The 12,095-nt window shown below is 38.8% G+C and overlaps 1 protein-coding gene across 2 annotated transcripts in view; it reads left to right on the top strand.

Annotated features, from left to right (window-relative positions):
• Nucleotides 1–12,095, top strand: part of GMDS (GDP-mannose 4,6-dehydratase) — a 549,352-nt gene that overhangs the window by 431,067 nt on the left and 106,190 nt on the right. For both annotated transcript variants that reach the window (XM_084619255.1, XM_084619256.1), the window contains exon 8: nt 5,488–5,606. In XM_084619255.1, coding sequence (XP_084475381.1) covers nt 5,488–5,606 — 119 coding nt within the window. The remainder of the gene's footprint in view (nt 1–5,487; nt 5,607–12,095) is intronic.

Here is a 12,095-nt window from a genome sequence, read left to right as displayed (position 1 = left end):
CCTGCTATTCCCCCCCAAGGCACCTGACCTGCTCCATGGGACAGTACAGACTACAGAGGGAGGTGGATCAATTGTGGCACAAAATAAATTGTCCCTCACTATGAGTGCAGGAACTGTAATTGTGCCAGACCCTTGGCTGGCCTCATTGGGGAAACAGGATATTTGACTTCCCATCCCACCATATGACCTCTGTAACGTCTTCTCACACTTGAGGCCAAAATGTTCAGTTATGCTGCTCAGTGATGACCCCAGCAAAGTAGCTAGACTTTGAATCACCAGATAGTGCCTTGTTCAACCCACTGAATTCCTCTATCCACTTCTAGACAGTGGAGGTCTGAAAGATTATAAAAACAGAATTCCTATAAATAACACCAGTGTACTCTTGAATCTCTCTAACTGGTGATGTTTTTTGCCTGAGTCACAAATTACTCTCTAATTTTTGGCAGACTTGAGGTAACCTGTGCCCTCCATGCACAAAAAATAAATAGAACTAGACAGCCACCAGTCAGTGTGTCTGTCTCTGTACCGTTAGGGTGATGCGTTCTGCATCAGACCCATGCTAAACTGTTAAGGCTCCTGTAGTAAGTACATTTGATTTGTGGTTGGAACATGTTTTTCATTTTGTTGCAGGACTGTATATGGTACATAGAAATGTGACTTCATGTGATGCAGATGTTCTGTAGTGGTGGAGTACAAAAATTAAATCTATCAGAATCGCTGGTAGCTATATTTTCTAAGTAACACACATCTATCTGTCTGACTGTGTTTAAACATCTTGTTAGAATTTAGGACTTGCCATCGCATGAGACACAAAAAAGGTTTGGTTCATTTTGTGGACAAATCAGCAATTAGCATTTTATTTCTGCAGTAGAAATCATCATTTGTCATTTAAATCATAGGCACTCTTTGAGGTTTAGCTTTGTTTTTTCTTCTTAAATAGACAGGTCCCTAATTAAGCTGATTTCTAACAACATATTGTGTTCACTGCCACCAGTAGAGGAGTGGATGATTTAAAGAAAGGAATCAAATAAATATAGTTAAACATAACTTTGATTAACAAGACTTGTTATTCATGGATGACAGCACAGTTAATAAGTGTTTTCTGGCTGGGATGCTGGACTGGAATTTAGTGGTGAGGCACAAGTGCAACAGACTGCAGATTCTCAAGACAAACACACACATCACAATCGCACTGAGAGGCATGTACGGAATTAGTATGTATTGGCTGTGCTTGTCCAGTTCAGGTTTTCCCCTTCACTGATCCAGGTGTGAACATGAACAACACTGTGAGCAAGAGACTTCTGAATGGGTGTTGGCCTGGAAGAAAACTGGTTCAGGTTTAGAAATGTTGACTGAAATTAGAGTTCCTCACTTGAAGGGACATTTTTTTTTATTGTCTTCAGAGAAAAAAAAAATTTTTAGCAGCAGTTGTAGTTAAAACTTGCAGAACAGATATCCAGCTCACGTAATCACAAAAGTGCATCCGATGTTACACGTGCTATCTGTTCTTCTACTGGGAGTTTTCTGTCTTTAAACGTAAATGGCATAGTACTGCCTTTCGACTTTGTGAGTCACTGGAGCAGAGACAAAATGAGTTCAAATATGAAAAATATGTTTTGTACATTTGCCATTAAAGGAACAATGCAATTTGAAGAGAGCTAGAGCCTGGATAGTTTCTGTAATAGTTTTCTCCTCCTATGCAGCCTTAACCACATTTTGGTAACTAAATCCATGTAAAGAGTAAGGAAAGAGTTATAGATATGTATTGTGATAAGTGGCTTTCTGTCAGCCCATCAAGGATATCAAAAACAAAACAAAAAAACAAAAAAAAACACTACAGAGAAAATTAGGAAAACCCATGCCCCTCTTTCCACTTCACAAAAATTCCTAAAATATGTGACCTCATGATGGTTAAAAGATAGCCAAGAGCCAGAGCTGGGCAATGATTTTATCACAGATTGCAGCCCAGCCATGTCATGGGTCATGTGGTTCAGCATGTGAACAGGAAGGTGAGAATTGGTGAACTTTTGCCTCAGTTGTGCAGTCCATCAGAGAATAAATGGACCAAATCACTGAGCAGCTGTATAAGGAGGTGAACAGCTGAATACTTTTCACACAGAGGCCTTTGTGTTCTGGACATGATCTAGCATTATGATGGGGTGCGCTAGGCTGCGGCTTTGTAGCAATTACGAAGCCATTATCACGCTAGAACACAAGATCATTTATCTTCTAATTCAGAGTGTCACCTGTTCTTCATTTACCAGTCAATAACCATTAATTATGCTCAGTGGAAATTTAAACAAAGCTGTTCCTCTCTGTTAAAACCAGTAAACCATTCAGTAATGACAATTAAATCTGGAGCTGTGTATCCCCTCTCCCTCCTTATTCTTGTTCTCAGCCTGGAGTGTAGTACAATATGATCTCTTACGGGAAATGTCTAGAAATTGATAGATCAAGGACCTCTGATAGTATGATGAAAAAAGAGCACATTCCTGGCACATTCTGTAGGGAAAGTGTGTAGCTACTACTTATACATAGATTTCTGATTGGCTACATAATATGTAACAGCAGAAATGAACATTTTTAATGCTGAGTTTGTTGAAGTATTTTCTGCCCACTGACTTGCCTTTGTCTTTATTTTACAAAAACTGCATGCACACATGTTCAAATGAACAACTCTTTACCTCCTTGTTAAAACAGTCAATGATTTTTTCATAATTATTAGAATGTTACTTTTCGCTGGTTTGACTGGGCTAATTATAAGATGGACTGAATGCCAAAAGAAAAATAAAAGGACAAACCGTGATAAATTTTCAAGTAATCATTATTCCAAGCACCACTTTTCCTAGCAGAAACTCAGGGAGAAGTTACTTTTAGTTTAACAGCATCTGTGTTGTTTGATCATTACAAGCCTGATCCTGTAGAAATGTATCACAATGTATGCTCCAAGATTTGCTTGCTCTTTGAAATGGTAGAAAAGCATGACAAGGCCAATCCAAAAAAGCTGGTAGAAAGTTTTAAAATATATATATATAGAGAGAGAGAGAGAGAGAGAGAATTCATGTTGCCAAATTAAAAACCAAAAAACCCAGTCAATGTAGCATCAGATATTTATGTGGTTACTGGTTTTTTTGTGTGTGAAATATATATATTTCTGTAGCTCTCTGTGAAGCTAAAATGTGTTTAAGCATCACACAAAAATAACAGTGACTACATAAATACCTGATGCTATATTGACTGGGTTTTTTGGTTTTTAATTTGGCAACATGAATACTCTATCACGCTAAATATGTGCAACAATTAAAATATTTGTGTTATTAAATCATAGAAAATTGCTTTAAAATCTCCAAATACCATAGGTGGTATCCTGATTTAATTACTCCTGTAAAAGTCCCATTGATGGCAATAGGAGAGTCTGTATGAATTTTGACAGATTGAATAAGGACTGAGAGTCTGATCCTACAGTCCCTTATTCACTCAGATAGTGCCTACTCCTTTGAGCAATCCTATTGGTTGCAGGTGGTCTACTTAGGTAACTAAAGGTTTGTGGGATCAGGGATTGAGTTAGGACTTCAGGATTAGCCCCATGTTTGAAGTATTCATTTTTGCTCTGTTGAAGCTTGATATGCCTGTGAACCCTACAAGTCTAGTCAGATGTGAAAGAAAGGGTGTCCGTGATTTACTGTAACCTTGTGAATAAAACAAAAACCCAAATGTTCCAAGAAAGATAGTATTAAAGATAGCAATTAAGACCTCTCTTGCCAGCAGAAGGAATTTCATCCGTCAATCGTATATTGCTGCGTCATTGGCTAGAGAGCTCAACCCTGGGGAGGAAAAATAAAGCTGCTGCCATTGTCCCACCCAGCATGCCACATCCCTAAAGCACAATTAATGTCAAGGACATACACAAGAGTTTCCCAAAATCCCGCCTTCCGTGCACATTTAAGAGGCAAAAGGAGCATGTTACTAAAATCTCTCAAAAATATTAAAGATTCAAAAAAACAACAGGAAGCAAAATGACTTGCAAATAGAATACTTGCAAGGGAGTATATCTTCTTGCTTTGCCTGACACTGATGTACTAAAAGTGGGAGTGGGGGGAGAGAAGAATTGAACTTTTCAGGTGGTATTTACTGAGAGAAACGGAGCTGTCCCAAAGCTTTTATTAATCTGATTTGCAGAGTATCCGCTAGCATCTGGGGACCTACTAAAGTTTTCTTTAAATCTGATGTGAAGAGGTCAATGCAAATAGTATTTTGGATTACACTATAAGAAGATGACAATTCCTTTTACCATATGGAGAAAGAGATGAATTATTTTGCTTTTGTGAACTGATTATTTATTAAAAGAAGGCTGTGATGTGTATAGATTGCTCCCTGTTTCTAACTTAAGGAAATAAAGTGTTTCCATCACTTTGACGTAGAGTGATAGTTTTATTTTTTCCATCTATAGTTTCTGGGTGGCAGTGTGGTCTCATGGATAGAGCACTGGATTGGGTGTAAGAAGACCTGGCTTCTATTACTGACATTGATTGACTGTGTGCCTTTAGGCAAATTATTTTACCTCAGTGTGCTTCTGTTTCCCCTCCCCCCCCCCCATGTCTGACTTTTCTATTTAGACTGGAAACTGTTCGGGGCAGGCGTTCTCTCTCATTATGTGTTTGAACAGTGCTAAGTACAATAAAGCCACAAAATCTCCTCTGGGGCCAGTAGGCACAAATGTAACACAAATAACAATAGTAGAAATCTGTGAAGTTGTGATTTAGAAACAATTCTGATTTTGGTCACCATTCTGATCTTTGCACAGCCTACGCTCTTTGAAAGAGAAGGAGAAGTTAGGCAAACACTTAACAATTAGTATTTCCATACATTGAAAAAGGGAATCTTGCTTGCTGTATCTTCAAATGCATCTCCAGGTGTGTGCAGGAGGAATAGCTGAATTTGAAATAATGCACTATGAAAATATTGGTCCTTGATTTTTTTGTAGTCCTCTCTGTCCTGTATTTATTTGGGTTAAATCTAGTTTAAAATAGTCAACTGTGTATTTGACCACAGTTAGGTAGTTCTACATTTTTGCCCTACTGACAACATTCCTTAAATTGGAGCGGGGTATATAATATTTTGCTTTCCATTACATGTGAATAAATGTAAGGTTTATAATAAATGGGTTCTTTCTCCTAAGCAGTACTGTCTACTTTTGAACACTGAGTCTTGATTTACAATATCCCCCACAGAAATCCCTGGTGTGAAACAAAGAGAAAATCAGGTATATTACAGGCAATTTTCTGTAATGTGAAATAATTCCAATTAGTCACTCGTAAGAGTTGCGCTGATCTAGTTAACAGCCTTGTGTTAAAAAGTTCTAATTTCCCTAGTTGCATCCATACATATATCTGATTATCTGCAAATCAAAATGTGGTAATATAATATCATGTACAAAAGGGCCCACTTACAGGTGCACTTAATCTGGATTTGTTTATCTTTCTGCAGGCTATGTGGCTGATGTTGCAAACGGATGAGCCAGAGGACTTTGTCATAGCTACTGGGGAGGTCCACAGTGTTCGTGAATTTGTGGAGAAGTCATTTAAACACATTGGGAAAACCATTGTGTAAGTATGAATGGGAGCTAGCAGCAATGGGTTTCAGAACCCTATCAGCTACTGACATGTGGCTTTCATTTTGCCATTACATCGTAATATTTCTTTTGTATTCTTTTTCACTTTCTGTGTTTGTAACATAAGGCCTCTGGATGTGAACCACTGACTCTCGCTCACCCTCTCCAACCGCAGGATATTGCTCCATCACCCGCCCCTCCACCAAAAACAAATCTAGCAAAATTTCATCCACTCCAGGTGGGGTAGGTTGTAGATATCTCACCTCGGCATTCTTATAGGCTGATTGTTTTCCATTGTAAATCCCATCTCCCTGCCCTCAGCTCCCCAGCACCGTTGCCCTCCATAGTCTGGGAGGGCTGACCACTGCGGCTGAGATTACAGTGCTATACTATTCTGTACTGGCTCGTAGAGAAGGGATGCTTGAGACACATTTTATTGTTGGTGCACTTTTGTCCTCATCACCAGCCCCGAAACAAAACCTGCCTTCCCGGACTCCGCCCGTTTAAGATGTGACACCTGTAAACGCGGTTCCTTTCCGTGTGGCAGCACGTCGGCCTCGCTGCTGGGACTATATAGCACCATCGCTCTGCATTCTTCTTAGTTCTTGTCCTACTGAGCCATAAAAATGTTGAGCTGCGGGTGCAGAATGTTTACAATGCATATTCTACATAGTTTGACTGAAAATACAAAATTCCTTCTCAAGGCCAGATAATGAAATCAGGCTGGTTTTGTGAATGCTTTCTGTAATTTATATTTTTATTGTTTGTTATTTTTTCAATTTCCCTCCTTCTTTATCTTCTCTGGGCCCCATGCATCAACATACCAATCTCAGCTGGAAGAGGGAGAGGAAAGCCACAGGCTCTTCCATGACGCTAGCACCAGGGCTCTTCCTCAGGCCATCAAAGACACTGGTGCAGCTGGTGAACTTTTGACAGGGCCAGTAAGTTTTACTTGGGAGCAAAAACTTGACACATTCAATAAATATGCAGAAGTGCACAGATATATACAATATTATTTGAACAGTCAGTGGGTGGTTGGATAGATAATAACATTTTCCCTTAATGAGTGTTAGCCTGGTTTCAATTTTTGGCATTTACTTTCAGAAAAATTCAGAGGGGCAGTATAGGTATGAATTTCCAGCCCAAATAAATTGGTTCGTCTCTAAGGTGCCACAAGTCCTCCTTTTCTTTTTGCGAAGACAGACTAACACGGCTGCTACTCTGAAACCTTGATTTTAGGATATTTTTCTTCAAATATTTATCATCTTTTTTGATTTGCTTACCCACCTTCTCTACCACTACACAGTTAACAGTGTGAACTTTAACAACAGTGACATTTTTCAAGGCCACTAGGAAATGTTTCCTCTCTTTTTTTTTTTTTTCTGTCTTTATTAAGTTTCTTTTTTTATGACTGACTTTCACTGGTAAACATTCTTTTAAATTGAAAGCAGTGTGTACTGTGGAAATTGTTGTTCTGTACAGATGCATAATCTTATGATATCCAGAACCCTTTCTTCTGTCTCCTGCTGTATGTTGCTCTGCATTAAGAAGAAGGCGACTTGGTGGCCAAAATTTTTAAACGTGGATCTCTAAAGTCAGGCACCAAAATTCATGTTTAGAAGTGCTGGGCACCCACTTACTTCAAGTCTACTCACTTATTTAAAATTAAACACCCTACTTTAGAGTTTTGCTGGACGGGTCTGGTGTACTCGGCACTTCCAGGATCAAGAGCTAAATGTATATATTCTTGTAAGCAAAAGAAAAAATAAACTCTGAACTCATCTGCCCCGCAAAGGAAAGGAATGGTGATTGTGTGGAGAGCAAAAGGGAAAGAATTTTGCAAATAGCTCCTATTATAAATAATGAGGAAAACCCCATTTTCAAAAGTCACTTAGTCACTAAGGCCTCTACCTTCCATTGAGTGTCAATGAGATGTAGGGATTTTAGGCTCCTAAATCACTTAGGCACTTTTGACATTTTTGCCCTTTTACATAGAATTTACCAACTACTCCCATAAGCAATATCTGGCAATACTAATATATTCATTTATAGAAAAGGAGTACTTTTGGCACCTTAGAGACTAACCAATTTATTTGAGCATAAGCTTTCGTGAGCTACAGCTCACTTCATCGGATGCATACTGTGGAAAGTGTAGAAGATCTTTTTATACACACAACGCATGAAAAAATGCTCCCCCCACCCCACTCTCCTGCTGGTAATAGCTTATCTAAAGTGATCACTCTCCTTACAATGTGTATGATAATCAAGTTGCGCCATTTCCAGCACAAATCCAAGTTTTCTCTTCCCCCCCCCCCCCCCCAACCCACTCTCCTGTTGGTAATAGCTTATCTAAAGTGACCACTCTCCTTACAATGTGTATGATAATCAAGGTGGGCCATTTCCAGCACAGATCCAGGGTTTAACAAGAACGTCTAAAGGGGGGGGCGGAGTATTTTTTTGTTATATATTCTTGTTAAACCCTGGATTTGTGCTGGAAATGGCCCACCTTGATTATCATACACATTGTAAGGAGAGTGGTCACTTTAGATAAGCTATTACCAGCAGGAGAGTGGGGTGGGGGGAGATATTTTTTCATGCTTTGTGTGTATAAAAAGATCTTCTACACTTTCCACAGTATGCATCCGATGAAGTGAGCTGTAGCTCAAATAAATTGGTTAGTCTCTAAGGTGCCACAAGTACTCCTTTTCTTTTTGCAAATACAGACTAACACGGCTGTTACTCTGAAACATATTCACTTATGGATCAAGTAAGGTAATGTGTTAATATAGTTTTTGCTGTTTGGGTGCATTAAAAACTACGTATATTATTTAGGTGCTAATGACTTTTGCTTTGAGAATAGCGCAGTTGTGATAATTTTAATGTAGTTTCCCCAAATAATCTCAGCTAAATGGTGTTGATAATAGGGATAGACAAACTTGCTTAGTTTAATGTAAAATCCCACCTACTCCCCATCCCAAAACCATTGCTCATCTCTCAAACTGAACTAAATCTAAAACTTTTTTGAGGTTTGGGAAAGATTTTTTTTTTGGAACCTCCCTGATTTTCTAGGTCCCAACGTGGCCTGTATGGCTTCCCAAAACATACACTCTCTCTCTCTCTCTCTCTCTCTCTCTCTCCTTACTAACTACTGTCTTCTTGGCTGGATGGCTGGCAATCTTTCACCTCTTTGCTGAACCCCTGATGGCCGTTATCTTGAAATTGGAAGAGGTGGGGTATTGTCTTTGGGAATTAACCATGCAGTCCCCTTCTCCACTCTAGTAGGTCATATTGATCTGCCACTTTAAAATTAATGACGCACCAAAGACGTGATGCTCCAGAATGCACTATGATCATTAAATCAACTCCTACAAGAAAAGCTGATTCCTTCCTCCCATTCTCCCTCCTTGCAAGATCAGTTTTTCATAGGAGTTATGAAATTTCAGGATCTCAAATGGCACTCTTGGGAATAAGCTCCTGGCTGCCTTTTACATTTTTAAAATGACAGCAAATCTTCCCACTACTGCCCCACAGTGCACCAGTGGTCTTTCGAAATCCACAGCTTCTGTAAGCTGTGCCCTGAAACTGTAGGATAAGTATCCAGAATGCAATGCCTTGAAACAATTCATGAAAGGGCAAGCCTGCAATGGTTCTTCAACCCCTTCAGCTGGGCTAATTTGTGTTTGTCAGTGTAGTAACAAGTGTCTGTCCTCCAGTGCAGACACAGCCATCATATTTTTGGTTGCTTGAGATTGCAGTATATGGTATCCAGGAAAACAGTTTTGAATGCTCCATCACCACATTTAAACTTCTCTCATCATTTGTACAGTTATTTTTCTTTCTAGTACATATTAATTTGTGCAGTTAAACATACAGTACAGACTAATAAACCTTTCAATAAAGTTACATCATACTCTCCTAGTCAAAGATTACAACATTATATTTTACCATATTATCTAGTCTAAAACATGAAAAAAGGAAAATGTTAGTACATCATGTAAACAATTAGATATATAGCTGCAACAAGACTAGCATATTATTTCTCTGAAATGTAGTATAAAATGAACACAGAGATTTATTTTTACAGGTTTGGTTTGTTTGGATTTTTCTCTTAACACTTTTTTTTACCAGAAAGAAATTTGAAATGATATTTATAGAATGGCTCACACTCATTCTAATTCAGCCTTTGCACTGACAGGAAAGCCTCCGAGCTACAAATATTTTCCCCCTGTAAGCATTACACTTTTTTTTCTTTTTACTTTCCCTTCTACTTATTACTAATTAAGTAATACTAGGGGAAAACACTTCCCTCCTATAATTTGAACTACAGCAGGGTTAAACCAAACAGGCAAACGCTTGTCTTGACTAATTTTCTGTCATTAATCTTATTAAATTAGAACAGGATTGCAAGATAGCCTGAAACCACTACAGCACTTAGAATTCTTTGCAGACTACTGTCTGCAAATGGCAAAAAAAAAAAAAAAAATCTATTCAGAGAATGGAAAGATTTATTGTGTTTTTTTTTATGTTGTTAATATAAAGCTGCATGTACATTTGCAACAGAAATATGCATTGCTTCAAGGGCCAGAATTAATGCAGGAAGATGAACATTTTACCACATTCATGGTGGCTCCATGTTTTATTCTTTGTGATAGTTAACTTGCCACCTAGTCTGTAATGATCACCCCACAAATGGGATTCCCTATAATAAGAAGAAGATCTGATGAGGTGAGCCTCTGGAAACCAAGGAGTGTTTCTCTCTCGGTGATGTGGAACAGCAAATGGGAGGTGGAACTGAGAGAGGGGGGCTTTTTTATTTTAAAATGGAAGGTTAGGATTAGGATGTAGGAACATGTGAGAAATTGGAAGGACTACTGAAGGAATGCAAGCAGATGGTACAATGATAGTGATGTGGGGAAGGGGAAAGGGAGCCGTCCAAAGACTTCATGAAGAGTCACTGGTTTCACATCTGGCTTTTGACCACAAGGTCTTGCTGTCTGGCCGTCTGGCCAGTGACTGTGTGTTGTAATTAGCAGTATGAGAAAATCAGAAGCTTTCAGATCAGGAAGAAAGGAACTGAAGCACACACAAACTGAAGAAAATGTGAGAGTGAAGGATCGAAAACATCCGGGCAAAATGCATTTGTTTAGATAAATTCATACATACTGTTTCCTCCTTTTGATTTCTTTCTTGTTGCTTTTTCTTTACATTAGGTATTGTAATATCACTTTAAACACTTCATGCCAGGCATTCAAGTCTCCACCTTATAAACTCGACAGGCATTTCTGCCTCCCCTGAACTCTCTGATTACATGAGTTTTAGGAACTGGCAGGTGAAATAACTGCCCCAATCTGCCTCAGACTGATTCTGTTTTGAAAACTTTATTAACATTTATTCATTTTCATATGCCAAAAGTGCTGAAATACTATGAGCGGCTACTCACGTGATATTTCTAGCCTGGCCAGAAACAGGAAGTACTGAAAGAACTTTCAACAGAACCTGATGCAAAATTTGGGGTTGGAAATCTTGCAAGAAATCTGTTTAACTTGGTCAACAGGGAGAAGCATACTTTGGCAGGGTGCAGTAGCCCCATCTGATCCTTGATGAACAAAGAGTTAATTTCAGTTGATTTTCTCCTCCTCCCATTGTACAGATGCTCATGGAAGGGAAAGCTGAGCTGAAGTTAAGTGTTTTCACCAGTGACCAGGCAATGTCCATTCTCCCTGTCATTCATCCAAACATTTTGGGTGATCATCTGATCTAAACCTTCAGACCTTTTGAGATTCACAATTGTTAAATGAAAACATTTGCTCCTGAGCACAAGTGTTCCTAATAGGATGCAGACCTGCCAACTCTTGCAATTTTATCCTGAGTCTCATGATAATTGGTTGTTTTCTTAAAGCCCCAGCTCTTGTTGTCAGGTGGTTTTTTTGAGAATCTCAGGTTTCATTTTTTTAAGTAAATTTCTAGCCCTCACAAAAGCTTGAGCAGGTGAACCCTAGAGGTTGAAAAATCAGAAGGCAAATAAAAAGCTACCAAAAATATATTATTTAACAGTCTCATTTTTAAGACAATTCCATGAGTTTTTGGACCTATCTCATGATTTCTGAACACTTGCAGTTGGCAATATTGGGAATGTACAACTCCATTACTCTAGTGTGGTCAGTCAAATTATAGATATGGGGGTCCAGTTAATCAAACCACTTGAATACATGCTTAAGTTCATCCCTGTTCAACAAAATACTTAAGCATGTACTGAAGTTCATCCCAATTTAAATTAAACAATTTAGATTGAGTTGAATTAGGGCTTGTAGAGTCAAATTTAAAATCTGATCACATGCAATAATTTTGTGACATGACAGGGTGGGGTCCCACTCCTGTCTCTTTTCAAGCAACAAATCACTCAGAGACCATCTTCTGGTCAAACCACCTCATGGGTTAATTCGCCGTGTTCCCACCACCACCTGTGCAAACTCATGCAGCTCTG

Source organism: Lepidochelys olivacea (assembly GCF_965140295.1).
Source record: "Lepidochelys olivacea isolate rLepOli2 genome assembly, chromosome: 2".
In the NCBI taxonomy this organism is placed as follows: Eukaryota; Metazoa; Chordata; order Testudines; family Cheloniidae; genus Lepidochelys; species Lepidochelys olivacea.
The sequence above is the reverse complement of the archived record's forward strand: the minus strand, read 5'-3'. Positions and strand labels throughout refer to the sequence as shown.